At 38.8% G+C, this 17233-nt stretch overlaps 1 protein-coding gene across 2 annotated transcripts in view; it reads left to right on the top strand.

Moving 5' to 3' along the window:
* Positions 1–16951, top strand: part of LOC115219369 (protocadherin gamma-A11) — a 51980-nt gene extending 35029 nt beyond the window's left edge. Inside the window, exons 2-4 of one of the 2 annotated variants that reach the window (XM_036509077.1) lie at positions 1–729; positions 8218–8385; positions 15891–16951. The exon at positions 1–729 is cut by the window's left edge and continues 1729 nt beyond it. In XM_036509077.1, the coding sequence (XP_036364970.1) occupies positions 1–729; positions 8218–8385; positions 15891–15908 (915 nt within the window). In that variant the 3' untranslated portion in view covers positions 15909–16951. The remainder of the gene's footprint in view (positions 730–8217; positions 8386–15890) is intronic. The other variant, XM_036509078.1, reaches the window with a different exon arrangement.
* Positions 16952–17233: the final 282 nt, after the last annotated feature.

Here is a 17233-nt window from a genome sequence, read left to right as displayed (position 1 = left end):
AACATTATTGTTAAGGTGGTCGATGAAAACGATAATGCCCCTTATTTCACCTTTCCAAGTGTGGACCCTTTTAGTTTGGACTTTTATTACCATCCACAGAGTAAGAATGACCTCACAGTACTGAAGGCCTCCGACAGGGACAACCAAGAAAATGCTTTCCTTAAATACGAAATTATTGGAGGCAATGACAAACATCTATTTACTGTGAACCCTTATACAGGAGTTCTTTCTTTCTCTCGGACTGTTTACCAAAACGATGCAGGAACATACGACCTAAAGTTTATGGTAAAAGACAGTGGCATGCCATCTTTATCAGCCGCAACAACCTTAACTCTCTCATTAAGTGTTAGCAACACCACCTCACCAATGTTGGCTGCAGTCCACCAACAATCGGACAGTTTAATCGATGTGACCTGGGTCGTTATCATTGTCCCAGTGGCTGTCGTTCTATCAGTGGTGATTGTTATTTCTGTCACCCTGTGTGTGATTAGAACTCGAAACCAGAACAGAGCCTTGCAACACACGGCCATATCAGCCTCAAAACACCCAAGGAACGAAATGAGGCAACTCATCTCTCAGTCTAACAACACAGTCCCTGTGTCGTGTAACCCGGATGACATAATGGGAGGCAGCTCATTATCGATGCATGGACAGCTCTATCCAGTGGACGAATCACGAAATGAATGGAAATCATCATCATTGTCCAGATGGTCCCAGAGAACACCACAGGTAAGAGACTCAGGTTCAAATTTTGTTGTCAGTAGCACAGAAACATCCAGTTGAGTGTGCAGAGCTGAATGTGTGATCAGGGCATATCATGGGGCATGGAATATATGTACACTGCCAGGAATATAAGTTATGTTCATTTTGAGATGAACTAATGTACACCATTAGAAATATATATCTTGTTCACTATGAAGTGAACATATGTACACCATTAGTTATTTCTATATTAAACACATTCCTGCCATATTTAGTGGCTCTTAAAGCAATGTGTTCAAGGATAGTTAATGGGTTGAACATGGTACTGAGGAAGGGGCAAAGATCTCTGAAATGTGTATATACGCCAATCACCTATTTTTCTGTCTTCAATCGCATGAAATGTTGTAACTTTCAATGTTGGTTCTAAATTTTATAGAAAATCTGTAGAAATATATGATTATTTATATATTCCCTGTAGACTTTCAGGTGAACAGAAAATACATTTTAGGAATATATATTTTGTTCAAAGAAATCCATGCTCTGCAAATTTTGTATTTCTGTCTGAAATCTTAGATTAAAATTTGATGTTTCTATAGAACACAGCAACACGTAGTTATGCAAATTCAAACATATACATACAAATATATATGGAGAAAGAGAGAGAGAGAGAGGAGAGAGAGAGAGTGAGAGAGAGAGAGTGAGAGAGAGATAATGATTTGTCCGTTTTACACCTGTTTTTCTATACTAGTATGAGTTAGACAAATATATCAACATGGCTTTGTTTTACAGTCAGATGCCATCCCTATTGTTAGCCCTTATCTGTTTTTCAAGTAAGGGCTCTCTTATTGCAAACATCTTCAAAGGTCCAAAACCAGCAAGGGTTTTGATGACAGGAGAAATGACAGCAGTGTCATCACTTGGAGCTGGGAGAGTTTTAGAGAAATGCAATTGTAAACAAACATAGAGATGCATACACACACGCACACACAGATATACTTATATATCATGCACACACACACACACACACACACACACACACAAATAAGCTTCTTTCAATTTCCATCAGTCAACTCCACATACATGGCTTCAGTTAGTCTAAGCTGACGGTTAAAGGTAGTCATCCAAGTTGCTGCAATGAAAACACACATGCCTACATGTGTGTGTGTGTGGTGTGTGTGTGTGTGAGTTTGTGTGAGTGCGTTTGCTGTGTTTGTATCTCATATGTCAGATAAATGAGATTATTCAAAACCATTTCCATATCACACTGGGACATGATTGTATTTTTGCAAACTGGATGCATTTCTAGAAGAGAAGTCAATATAAATGGAAGGACTTCAATTTTAGCCAGTTTAATACATCTTTCATTATGAAACCACGAACCATGGGGTTTGTGGTTTCACAGTCACACACGTTCAAATACATTCATACACACACAAACACACATCTTGTGTGAGTTTGTTGATCTGTATATATGTATTTTATATATATCATCATCATCGTTTGACATCTGTTTTCCATGCTGGCATGGGTTGGACAGTTTGACTGAGTGGCTGCATCAGACTCCTACCTGATCTGGCAAGGTTTCTACAACTGGATGCCCTTCCTAACATCAACCACTCCGAGAGTTTAGAGGATGCTTTATACATACACACACACACACATATATATATATATATATATATATCCACACACACTAGTGCTGGTGTGACTTATGACTTTGCCAGCTCCTGTCAAACCATCCAACCTATGGAAAACAGCTGTTAAATGGTGTATATATGTATATACATACATACTCACTCTCTCTCTCTCACACACACACACACACACACACATATATTTATATTTATATATGCATACATTCATACATGTAATTACGTGTATTTATTTGTAGACATTATAAAGAAATAGTACTGGAACAAGAGACTACCAAACTAAAGAGGAGTAATTGATGCTTTGATGAGTAAAATGAAAGTGAGCAGACTGATGAGGTGTTTGTTGCTGTGCCTTGAGTGGAAAACAGGGAAAGGGAGAGAATTAAGACAAGAATTAGAGGATAGCTTTGTTACATTACATTAGACAAGAAATAGGAACGGTCCTAATTCCTGATGTATAATGATGGAAAATAGGGAGATATTTGTAGATTTTGCAATTTTACTATTAATATTGTCATAGAAGAACTTGAATAATGATAATTTGGGTCTGAATGCCTCTACTCAGTTATCTGCCATCTTTTATCTCTCCAACACATTCTTTCCATGAAGTGCATCTAAAACCTCTGCAACCTCCTCATCCACATCCTATCCCCCACCTAGATACCTTGTCCCATACCACTATTCCTACTGCCACACATGCCATTTCCTTTCCAACATTACCACCCTTAAAGAGCCCAACCACAGTACTTTCCACAGAAGGGGCTATTTGCTATGCACCTCTCATATATGCACTCCAACATCTCTTCAATGTGACCTCTATCAAGTAAACTGGCCACCAATTATCCAAAAAAATTGCAATACACCACTAAGACAGCTTATTACCTATCCTTCAACATTTCTGTTCAGTAGAACAGAAATGTCAAGGGGTACGTAACACCTCTCAGCCTTCAGTTTGACCTCCAATATCACATATCCACCGCTATTTCTATAGAGAACAGGAGCTCATCTTCTTTCTCAAACCTTACGTACCTTTTGGATTAAATTCAACCCCTGCGTTCTGAGTTCAAATTCTGCTGAGGTTGGCTTCGCCTTTCCTCCAGTCAGGTGTTGATAAAATAAAAACTAGTTGAACACTGGGATTGGCGTAATCAACTTACCCCTCCCCCGAAATTACTGGCCTTGTGCCAAAATTTGAAACCATTATTATTATTATCATTATTATTATTATTATTATTTGTTAAGTGTAGTTGAGGATGACAGTTGTGTACACCAAGGGAAGTAATTCTGTAATACTTATCTGATTTAGTGACAGGTCTGGAATATAAAGAGGGGGGGAATTAGGATAAGCATATTTAGAGGGAAATCCCAAACTACATTTAAAAACTGGGCCTCAGTGTGTATAGGTGTGTGTGTGTGTGTGTGTGCATGTGTGAGAATGTGTCTCTCTCTCTCTCTCTATATATATATATGTATCTTCATCATCATCATCATCATAATTGTTGTCATTGTTATGATCACCTTTGTTTTTTCGTTTGTTTTTCTTAGCTGGCATGGGTTGGTTGAGACTTGCTGAGGCAGTCTTCTAAAGCCAGATGCCATTCTTGATGCTAGTCCTTCCTTGTTTTCATGTTGGCTACTTAATTTTTCTAGTCTTTGCCTATTGGACTGGTGGGGTGCAGATAACATGTCTATATATGTACATACATACATACATATATATATACATAAATATATTATCATCATCATTTAGCATCCATTGTCCATGCTGGCATGGGCTGGACAGTTTGCCCAGGGCTGGCAAGCTGGAAAGCTGTACCAGACTCCAGTCTGTTTTGGCATGGTTTCTATGGCTGGATGCCCTTCCTAACGTCAGACACTCTGAGAATGCAATCGGTGCTTTTACATGCCACTGGCACAGGTGCCATTTGCGTGACACCGATATCTGCTATGACTCCGATTTTACTTGGCTTGATGGCTCTTCTTCTCAAGCATGACATAATGCCAAAGATCTTGCTCATTGCCTTCGTGAGGACCAACACTTGAAAGGAGCTTTTCACATGCCACTTTCCCTCCATGAGGCCCAACGCTTGAAAGGTGCTTTTTATGTGCCACTGGCATGGGTGCCAGTTGCATGACACCAGCATCAGTCATGACTACGATTTCACTTGGCTTGACGGGTCTTCTCATGCACAGCATATCGCCAAAGGTCTCGGTCATTAGTCATTGCCTCTGTGAGGCTCAAAGTTCAAAGATCATGCTTCACCACTTCATCCCATGTCTTCCTGGGTCTACCTCTACCACAGGTTCCCTCCACAGTTAGAGATCAGCACTTCTTTACACAGCTGTCCTCGTCCATATGCATCACATGACCATTCCAGTGCAGTATTGTGTCTCTTGCACACCACATCTGATGTCTCTTATGCCCAACTTTTCTCTTAAGATGCTTACACTCTGTCATACATGCACACTGGCACCCAGTGAAGCATACTAGCTTCATTTCTTTCAAACTTATGCATGTCCTCAGCTGTCACAGCCCATGTTCACATACATACTGCATACAATTTGCCTTTCACTCTGAGAGAGAGGCCTTTTGTTGCCAGTAGAGGTAGGAGCTCTCTGAACTTTGCCCAGCCTATTCTTATTCTATCAGCTACACTCTCTGGGTATCCACCTCTGCTGCTAACTTGGTCACCTAGATAATGGAAGCTATCTACAAACTCTAGCTTACCCCACTGGCAGTTGATGGAGTCCATTTTCTGTACATTTTCAGTGTTTATTGTACCTGTGCATCTTCTACACACAAAAGCTTTTTTCCCTGTTAACCTTCCTCTGATATTGCTGCACAACTTATGTGCCCAGGTACATCTTATGGAGTTTCTACCTAAGCCTCTTCTATAGATTGAGCAGGACCATCTACCTGAAGGGATTTGTGATTTGTCTGCCTTCCTACTCACTAAGACTTTGGTTTTTGCTAGGTTAACCCTAAGGTCCTTTGATTCTAGACCTTGCTTCCATACCTGGAACTTTTTCTCTAGTTCTGGCAGTGATTCAGCTATAAGAACAAAGTCATCAGCATAGAGGAACTCCCAGGAGCAGCATGTCTTAAATTCCTCTGTCATCACCTGGAGGACTATGATGAACAAGAGGGGGCTGAGGACCAATTCTTGGTGAACCCCAACTTGTACCTTGAATTCTTCCCTGTACTCATTGCCAACCCTCACCTTACTGGTAGTGTCCCTGTACAACTCTCACCAACCGCTTGTCTATCCCTAGTTTCTACATTGACCAGGTCAACAAAAGTTGACATAGGTTTATCTTTGGCTAGATATTTCTCCTGCAGCTGCCTTACCAGAAATATAGCATCAGTGGTGCTTCTTCCCAACACAAAACCTAACTGCACCTCATCTAAACTAACTCTCTCCCTAATTAGTTGGGCTATGACCCTCTCCATAACTTTCATCACCTGATCCAACAGTTTGATCCCTCTGTAATTATTTCTATTTAAGGTATCACCTTCACCTTTGTAGCATATGACTTTAGTGCTGCTGCACCAGTCATTGGGTATGACTCCTTCATGAATCACCTGATTTACAATATGGGTGACAAGACCATTACCCACACAGCCAGATATTTTAAGCATCTCAGCAGTGATTCTTGATGGGTCAGGGGCTTTCCCCGTCTTCATATCCTTAATTGCTTTATCTACCAAGGAACTGTCGATTCGGGTAGCTTGTCCCTCAATTGGGTCAACATTTAGTAGACTCTCCTCCTCCCATTCATTCTCTTCATTTAGTAACCTTTCATAGTGGCATTTCCAAACACCCTCAAAAACACAAATAGACAGACAAATATGAAAACCCCAACTCTGTTGAACTTGTGATCTTGTTAACCTCACAATCAATTTAGATACACTAATTAAATGGTATATTTTATTTCATGTTACATAATTCACATCAATTTGGGCAGAATACAAATTGTTAAATGAACACTGTAAGACAACATCGTTATTGTTGTTGTTTCGTTAAGGGACCAAACATGTTACAGTTACAGAATAGGGAGAAGTGAAGAGCAAATGATATTTGTTATCAGAGAACAAAACAGAGAAGTTTGTGGGAGAGGTTAGTTTATGTGACCAACCCAGTTATTTGACTGGTATTTTACTGAATTGACCCAGGGGGGATAAAGGGCAATATTGACCTTGATTTGATTTGAACTCAGACTGCATCAAATATCACAAATTATTTTCTTTTGGTGCCTTAATAATTTCACCAATTTACTGCTCTTGCCGAGTGTAAACATTGAATGTAAATATATTTTGCTCTATTTACATGTTTTGCAACACCATTAATATTTAAATGGAACCGGATAATGTTTCTTGAGATCCCTTATGTTATGCATTAGAATACACTCACATCATTATAAACCCCAAAATATGAAAATGAGCAAGTACAAGTCACAATATTCAAACCGTCAATCATTTAAGCTACACCCACATCCATATAAACTACACCTACCTGCAGCAATATAAACTATGACATCCATATAAACCACACCCACATCCATATAAACAACACCCACATCCATATAAACCACACCCACATCCATATAAACCACACCCACATCCATATAGACCACACCCACATCCATATAGATCACACCCACATCAATAAAAACCACATCCACATCCATATAAACAAACATATTGAAGTAAACGTTCCCACATTGAGACTTTGATAGTCTCCCACAATCCAGACCATAAGTTTTGATGTGATGAAATCTCTTCATTAAATTCTAATTATGGATTAGCTGCTAAGCCATGTAATTATACTTACATGGCTCAGTGGCTAGAGTGTCAGGCTTACAATCATGAGGTAGTGAGTTCGAGTCTTGGACCAGGCTGTGTGTTGTGATCTTGAGCAGGACACTCTATTTTCATGTTGTGATGTCACAGGTGCCAAGCTGTATTGGCCCCTTTGCCCTTCTCTTGTATAACATCAATGGCATGAGGAGGGGGGGAGGCCGGTATGCATGGGTGACTGCTGGTCTTCCATAAACAACCTTGCCTGGACCTGTGCCTCGGAGGGTAAATTTCCAGGTGCAGTCCCATGGTCAGTCATGACCAAAGGGATTCTTTACCCCTTTTCTTTTTACATCAACACCACCTCCATTACCACCATCATCATCATTGTCATTGCCACTGTGGTCGTCGTCGTCGTCATCATCATCATCAACAGCATTTTCAGAAAGTCATTAAATATAAGCATGTCACATGTTCTTACATGCTCTTGCTATGTATACATATATGTGTGTGTGTCTGTGATATTATATGTATGTGTCAATACACATATGTAAATATACATATGTATATGTCTGTTTAAACATACATGTATGTTTGTAATATATTTAGATATACATGCATATATATATACATACATGTATGTACGTATGTATATAAATGTTTGAATGGTGGGAGTGCATACATACATATACCTAGATACTACTCTAAGTAGTAGCTAGGTGTGTGTGTGTATATGTGTGTGTGTGTGTATATATATGTGTGTGTGTGTGTGTGTGTATATATATATATATATGTGTGTGTGTGTGTGTGTGTGTGTGTCTATGTATAAATATATATGTGTGTATATATATGTGTGTGTGTGGTGTGTGTGTATATGTATATATATATATATATATATATATATATATATATATTATATATATATATATACGTGTGTGTGTGTGTGTATGTTTGTATGTAAGTATGTACGTGTGTGTGTGTGGCATTCAATATGTATGAGGTTACTGATGTAATGTGTGATCAGTGATATATATATATGTCTATACTTTCTGTCTTGGCCTTCAGATGTACCATCAGCCCATAGCCGTCACCTCTGGTGAGGTGAGCCAACACAACACAGCAGCCACCCTCACCAACTACCTCCACGACACACTACGTACCCAGCAGCGACCCAACGAACCCGAATGGAGTGAAGCGTGGCAGAGTGCTGGAGGTGGGGCAGTGGCCAGCAAGGTGACCTTACTATATATACATTTATTAACTAGACTGATGATGATGATAACGATGAAGATGATGGTGATGATGATGGTGGTGGTGATGATGGTAGTGGTGGTGGTGATAACGATATTGGTGATGAAGAGAATGATAATTTAGGAGTAGGAGGGGAAGGGGGGAAGAGGATGGATGGGAGGCAGCAAGTAAAAAGTAAAAGGCAAAGATGAGGATGGAAAATCTATTTACAAAACTATTCAGATTATTTGTAACAAGTCTTGATTTAATCCTGTTACACAGACAAGCCCTTCACCGTTGATATCCCTACTGCACACACACACACACACACACAGCATAGCCCCATCTCTTCAGTCTCTTGACCAACATCATTGTTCAACAACATTTAACCCTTAACTCCACCCCCATTACTGCTTTACAACCCATTAATCATGGTTCCATGGTTCACATCTGATTAGCCCTCAACAATACAAGAAATTGAACCCTTAACCCAAGATATAACAGATTCAGAACATTTGCCACTTGCCATTCCATCCAACGCCCTAATGTTCTACCCCAACTAGCAGCTGCTAGGGGGTAAGTTAACATGTTTATTATGTTGATGGTTGAAATAAACCCAAAGGCCCTCACCCATCTGTTGTATTGATGGTTGACATAAAGCCAAAACCACAAATACTCCAGGAGAGAGAGAGAGAGAGAGAGAGAAAGCAGTTGTTTAAGGCTGACTCCCACTTCCTGACTCATAAATTTCCTTTGTTAACCCAGGAAGGACAAAGAGCAAAGTTGGTCTCTGCAAGATTTGTAATCAGAAAGTAAAGATCCCAGACTACATGGTTATCCTGTTTAAAAGCCAGACCAGCATTCTTGTTTCAATCCCCAACACAGATTTACTCTACGGCTGGGATTTTCAACTTTTATCTCTCTACATCTTGGTCCATGTTTAACCCTTTAGCGTTTCAAATGTCCGTATCTGGTCCACATATTCCACACGTTTTATGTTGAAACTGGTCAGATCTGGCCTCTCTCAATGTCATTTTAAAAATCAAACAAGCCCATCATTGAAATCTCAGAGCCATGAGACAATACAGGATTAATCCAAATCAATGGGATTAAATAAGGATTACATTTGACAGAGTAATCTGAGCGCAAAGGGGTTCACCTGTTCCAAAACAATATTGGCTGCTGAAAATGTTTGTTCTTTTGTAATTATAAACATTATTTTGAAACACAGATGAGTGCATGTACTGCACTTTTCTGCAAAGAAATACACATGCAGCAGTGCACCTGGCATATTCTGACTTGTTACACCATAGCTGCAGCTGGCCCTCCAGATAGGTTTTGACTGTTATTGTCCCAGGCCAACAACATCACCTGGAAATATATATATATATGACGCACATGGCGAACTTCAGGATGGATATGGAATTACTTGTCTTTACAAATTCGGAAATGCCGTTCCTCTTATGTTCGATGTCGCTTGATCGAGCATGCATGGATTTGTTAGCATTTTCAGATTTATAATCTGGAATATCATGTTGAAGAAGGAAATGAATTTTACACCAGTCTAATCCCGAAACACGTACACGATTAACCAAGGCTGGTTGATTTCGTTATTTTTTCTTCTTTTTGCCTATGTGAGTTACGAGTATTGCTGTCTGTGGAGATATATTGTAGTAGAAGAATTAGTAGTTTGACTGCTATTTCTAAATTTCAGTATGTGGTGAAGCAACTTTTGCTGATCCCTTAATTATGTTTATAGTTATAAAAAAAAACTTTCTGTATAAGTTTTTACCGATAATGGGGTTTTTTTCCATACCAATCTACTTGGTAAAATTATTAATTATTAAATTAATAATTCTTTACACTATATCAATGCTGCTATATATATATATATATATATATATATATATATCATCATCATCATCATCATCGTTTAGCGTCCGTTTTCCATGCTAGCATGGGTTGGACGGTTCAACTGCGGTCTGGGAAGCCAGAAGGCTGCACCAGGCCCAGTCTGATCTGGCAATGTTTCTATGGCTGGATGCCCTTCCTAACGCCAACCACTCCGTGAGTGTAGTGGGTGCTTTTTACGTGCCACCTGCACAGGTGCCAGACGAGGCTGGCAAATGGCCACAATCGGATGGTGCTATATATATATATATATATATATATATATATATATATATATATATAGCAGCAGCGTGTGTTACAGGACACTGGCTGAAAACATTTGCTCTAAAGAAAAGCATGAATGTCACGTAATCTCATTGTTGATGCTAGCAAATGTCTAGCCTGTGTCATCTCTAGGATGGGTTAGGGTTAACACAACTAGGAGAAACAGAGGAAACCACTCATTTGCAATGTCTTCTGAGGTCCTGGAGGAGGGGCAGAAATTAACAGGTGTTATTGTTGAGATGACAGTGTGTGTGTGTGTGCGTGCTTACTTGTGTATCCAAAGACCCAGTTTTTGGTTACATTATAGTAATAATAGTCACATATTTTCCAGTTCTGGAATCTCTCTCATGAGTTACATGTTTTGCAGAAATCTTTTGCTTCACTAAAAACACACACACACACATACTATGCAATATGTGCTCATATACATACGTGTGCATACATACATATTCACACACGTATACATGGATAGATAGACAGACAGAAAGATACAAATATGTGTGTACACACACACACACACACACATGACCCTCAAGAGTTACGTCTCACCTCAAACCACTCCTCCTGCCACCATCTGGAAAGGGGGAGGGGGGATATTTATCAAAATATGTTCCGAAGAGTTTATTTCTGCACCCTCCCCAGCAACCCATCTACGCCTCTTACTCTTCCTCTTTGTGTTCCCCACCTTATCTCTTTTTTCTCTCTCTCTCCTTCCCCTCTCTGTCTCCCACACAAACGTCCCTCTTGCTTCTCCCTAAACTACCACTACCGCCATCAACATCATCATCATCATCATCGTCATCAGCTTGTAAATACTGCATAGTGAATACCACCACCACTGCTGGCCCCACCAAGGCCACCGCCATCACCAGACGACCCCGGCTTTCTAGACACCTGCCATGAATATTAGCAATCACCATCATCGTCATCATCATCATCATCAGCATCATCGTCATCATCATCATCGGCAGCAGCAGCAATAAATCAGATTTTGAACTTTGTGAAAGGAACAACACTTGTGAGGCACAAAAGAGAGAGTGTGTCTCTTTTGATGATGATGATGATGAAAGTGACAAAGATGATTATGATGATGGTGATGATGAGGACGACGATGATGATGATGATGGTGGTGGTGGTGGTGGTGACGATGAAGCCTGGAGATAGGCAAAGAGAGATGGAGAAGAGATAGAAAAACAGAGACAAAGAATGACAGAGAAAAAGAGAGGAAGGTATAGGAGAGAGAGAGAGAGAGAGAGAGAGAGATGTAAATAAAGATTGAGAGAGGGATACACAGACATTAAGAAAGAGAGAGAGAGAGAGAGAGAGAAAAAAGAGAAATATATTGAGTGATAAGCAGAAGGAGAGAAAGAGAGAGATTGAACGATAAAGGGAGAGAGAGAGAGAGGAGAGAGAGAGAGTGCATGTGTATTTGTCTGTTACTGTGTCTGTGTGTGTGATAGAGGCAGGGGTGTTGGTGTGTTGAGGTTTAGGGTTGGCGCAGGTTATTCATGGCGCTGATAAATAGCTGCATTTCTTGAAAAATAATTTCCCCAGTTGCAATAAACACGACCATTTTCTCACACGCTTTCCTTGAGAGTTTCTATTAAAAATGAATCTTTAAATAACATTTCACATTATCTCTTCTGATCAATGGTTGTCGTCGCCGCTGCTGAAGAGTTGTGGCAGCAATTACAGAATTTACTGGAACTATAACCAAATTCCCTTCATGTCTTTAACACACACACACACACCAACCCCATCACATTTTATCGTCATCCTTCTCTCTCTCTCTCTCTCTTTCCTTATCTTTCTTGCTTTTCCTCTCCTTTCTCTTTCATCTCTTTCTTAAAACTCTTGAGATTCACCTGGCTTCCACCACCACCACCACCACCACTACTAACAACAACATCTTCACCTGCTCTTTAACACTTTGACCTTCATCACCATCAGATTCTATACAAAACTTGATATATTTCATGGTATTAAGGTGTTTGAATATTTCCAAATATGGAATATAATTCCCTGTGTTTTGCTCAAGAAACTCCACAACTTATTCACTATTCTCTCCTTGCTTTCTTCTTCTTCTTCTTTTTCTCCTTCTTTCTCATTTCATACCCCCTCCACACACCCCACTCACTCTCAATCCTGCAGACCCTCCACTTCATGCTTCTCCCCCACCTCTTGCTCTCCTTCGCTCTCCTTTCCTCTGTCTCTTTGAATTTTTGTTGTTTTTTTTTGCTGTCACTCAACTGATGGATGTTGAATGTTGTTCCCCACACCTGCTGATGTTTGCCACAGTAATAAACACGTTACTATGACAACAACCACCACATTGTCGTCCACTCTAACTCATTTTGAGTTTTTTAATAAAACTTACACATCTCCACATTCTTCCCCGTTCAGTGTGATTCCATGTTAATCACTCTTTGACTGTTTCAATTAAACTCTTGTCTTCAATGAGCTGTTTTAACCCTTTAGCATTTAAACCGGTCATATCCAGCTCAAATATTCCACTTTCATGTTAAAACTGCCAAGATCCAGCTTCTCACACCTTCCCTACAATGTCATTCCAAAAGTAAATGATCACCTTATCGAAATCTCAAAGCTATGAGATAATCCAAGATTAACTGAAAACAATATTAATAAATAAATATAGCATTTGAGAGAGGAATTTGAATGCTAAAACAGTTAATCCACTTCAGTTTTTGCTACCGTACATGATTGATTCATGAGTTTAGTTGATGTTAGTGCTGAACCTTTTAGCTTCCAGATTATTCTGTCAAATGGAATATTCGTTTATTCACATTGTTTTGAATTAATCCTGCATTTTCTTGCAGATTCAAAGTTTTGATGATGTGATTGTTTATTTTTAGAATGATATTGTAAAGTAGATGTGAGAAGCTGGTCAGTTTGAACATAACACAGGTCAAATATTTTGGCTGAATGTGACCAGATTAAATGCTTAAGGATTAACCATATTCAGGGAATATTCTTTGGATATTCCTTTGTCTTTGCTGTGTCAGGGGATTATATTATTTGGTGTTTAACAGGTTTCGATTGCGACCAAAAGAGTCTGGTTGTGGACCTAAAAGTGGCTGAAATGTAGTTCTTGCAAAGGCTTCCTTACTCAGTAGGAGGTGGTTCCCAGTTGAGCCATTATTGCTCCATGTTGTGAGGCCATAGCTCTGGTACTGAAGGCTTAGAATGGTCAAAATGTCAGAGGAAAGAAATGCCAGACAGATTTTACTAGCAACATCAATTGACAGGAGACATAAGGGTTGATGACAAGCAAGAGAATGAGATGGTAGCCATAGCCTCAGTAGGCCTTGTTTTGGAGACCCAGGGAGATCTGTCAAAGGCCACAATAGGGTCCACTGGAGGGTGTGTCTGAGGACCCTGCTCCCAAGATCCTCATGCAGAACAGTGGGTGACAAAGATGGATAAACAGGTTGCTAGATGAAAAGGCAGTGTTTAGCCCTGCTTCTGACCATCTCATCATTTATTCATTCGTAATCTGTGATTACACTGTGTATTTGTAATCTGTCTTTTATCTAAGATGGCAAAAGGTTTACCGGTTTTGTAACAATGGCTTCATTTTGGTGTCGTTGGTTTACAGTCCACCATGAAAAGAAGTCCAGAATTCCTGACATGCTGTGCGACTTTTGTAAGGAAAAGGCTGTTAGTGGTTTGAAAGGCTGTTTTGGAAACAAATGAGGGTTAGGGACAGGAAGAGCATCTGGCTGTAGAAAAGCTCCGCCTCACCATGTTCTCATCTGACCCACGCAGGCAAGGAAAAGTAGATGTTTACCTGATGTTGATGATGAGTGTGCATATATATGTATATATATATATACATACATATATATATATAGTAAATCCCCAAAAAGAAACACAGCAACATGAGGATGTGGTACATGTAAAGTATTAGCAGACATTCAGGGAAGGGAAGAAAGATGGTTTAACATTTTGAGCAATGCTCTTCTTCAGAAACAGAGGAAAGTCCAATAGAAAGGAAGACAGAGAAAGAAAATTGCCAATGATTCACATGTGGTTTTATATATATGTATATATATATATAGGCTGACACCAGTGCTGCCTCGACTGGCTTCTGTGCTGGTGGCATGTAAAAAGCACCTACTACACTCGTGGAGTGGTTGGCGTTAGGAAGGGCATCCAGCTGTAGAAACACTGCTAGATCAGACTGGAGCCTGGTGCAGCCTCCTGGCTTCCCAGACCCCGGTTGAACCATCCAACCCGTGCTAGCATGGAAAATGGACGTTAAACGATGATGATGATGATGATATATATATATATATGTAATTTTTTTTTTCAGAATGAGATAAAAAACCAAGGCTGTGAAGATTTTAGAACATTTATAAATAGGTCTTACAGCTGTTTCCAGAATATTTATTATATCCCTTCATTGGAGACGGTGTGAGAAAATGGTTAAGCAATAGTTAATTTAGATAAGATACAAAATAGAGAGTGAAGTGGAAGAATGAAAACTGATGTGAGATATGCAGAGATATTGCATTTGTAGATCCATTATTTAGGCAGAATGGTATTCATATAAGATTCTAATACTTTGTGAGTAAAATCCAATAGTATTTAAAATTGGTCATTCCAAGTATAAAGTTTGTACATAGTGCTATTGAATCATATATGTGTAAATGTGTGTGCATATGCATATGTGTGAACCTCTGTGTATACATACATTTCTTTCTCTATCTATCTATCTATCTATCTATTTTTCTATATATTTATCGATCTGTCTGCCTTTCTATCCATCCATCCATCCGTCCATCTATAGTGCTGGTGGCAGGTGAAAAGCACCCATTCTGCTCGGTAAGGTGGTTGGTGTAAAAAGCATGCCAAAGTAGACAGTGGAGGTTGGTTCAGTTCCCTGGCTTCTCAGGTCTTGTCAAACCATTCAACCCATGCCAACATGGAAGACGGACATTAAATGATGACGATAATGATGATTTTTATATATATATGTATGTGTGTGTATGTATATGTGTATATATATATATATATATATATATATTATATATATATGTATGTGTGTGTATATATATAGATATACATATATACATACATATATGTACATATATTTATATATATGTGTGTGTGTGTGTATATATATATGTGTGTGTATATATATATTATATATGTGTGTGTGTGTATATATATATATATATATATATGTATGTGTGTGTGTGTGTGTGTATGTATATGTATGTATGTATATATATATATAAACACACATATTCCTACATTTGTTGTTCATATCCTTTGCACAGATCTGAATTTTTTTTTTTGTTTATTTCCAGGATTTTGTTCATTCCTGAGATGTCAACTGTGCTGCCACCTGGTGAGAGAAATCAATAACTATAACAGTAACGACATCAGCAAGACGAAAACCACTACAGCAACAACAGCAACAACAACAACAACAGCAGCAGCAATAACAACAACATAAACCACACTGGCCAGATGTGATCTAACTAGATTCAGTTGATTGCGGACGGAGTTGACTCAGACATTATTGCTGTGTCACATGAGACATATAACAAGGCACACACACACACACACATGCACAGACACAGACACAGCCACACACTGATCACTAACTGCTAGACCATACACACACACAAACACACACAGACATACAGACACATGCACATAACACACACCCACTCTCTTACACATACAATTAAATATCAATTACAACAACATCAACAATAACTATACATAAAAAGCTATTTTCAAACAGAAGTTTTGCAGTGAAGTTGATATTTCATTGTTGAGTTGAAAAACTTGTCTAAGCCGACGTTGGATTGGAAAGTTGTAAAAAAAACTGTCATATATTGTTCAAGCTTAGTACAGAATATTGTGACACACAGACACACAGACATGCAATGTGACTAACAGTCCCATGTTAGTGGAAAAACTTACCTAAGCTTTGAACAATACCTTCTTATGTTTTGCCAGTGGAACAACCAGCTTGAGATTGAACCTTGTAACATAATATTCCACATCAGTGGAAGAACTTGTTTAAGCTTAGAACAAACTTGTAAAAAAAATTTCCCGTTAATGGAAAAACTTGTTTTAAGCTTGGAACTGTATCTTATAATGTACAGACCCATATAAGCTGAAGAACTTGTCTAAGTCCAGAACTGTATCATAATGTATACAGACTCCTGACAGTTGAAGAACCTTGTCTAAACCATGACTGTACCATAATGTATATAGTCCCATTTCAGTCGAAGAACTTGTCTAAGGCCAGGCTTGTATCATAATGTATACAGGGCCTTGCCAGTTGAAAAACTTGAAATTACATATCAATGTCCATGTTTTTAATTTGTGAAAATAAAGGTGTGTGTTTCTTTAATTATATTGTCGAAGTTATTTTAGGTGACCAACGAGGTCACTGCTGTGGAATGAGCTTGAACCTGGGAACTAGGGACAATGAAATTGATAAATTCATGAACCTAGAGAGTAATTAGACAGGCTGTGACTTTAGTATGGAGTCTCTCTATCCAAATGGGTTGCTATATAAGTGTGCAGGTGAATGTGTGTGTATATACATACATACATCTATATATATATATATATATATATATATATATATATATATATATATATAATATATATATATATATAATTGTGTGTA

Source organism: Octopus sinensis, linkage group LG14, assembly GCF_006345805.1.
Source record: "Octopus sinensis linkage group LG14, ASM634580v1, whole genome shotgun sequence".
Classification (NCBI taxonomy): Eukaryota; Metazoa; Mollusca; class Cephalopoda; order Octopoda; family Octopodidae; genus Octopus; species Octopus sinensis.
This window is presented reverse-complemented; position numbering and strand designations above follow the sequence as displayed.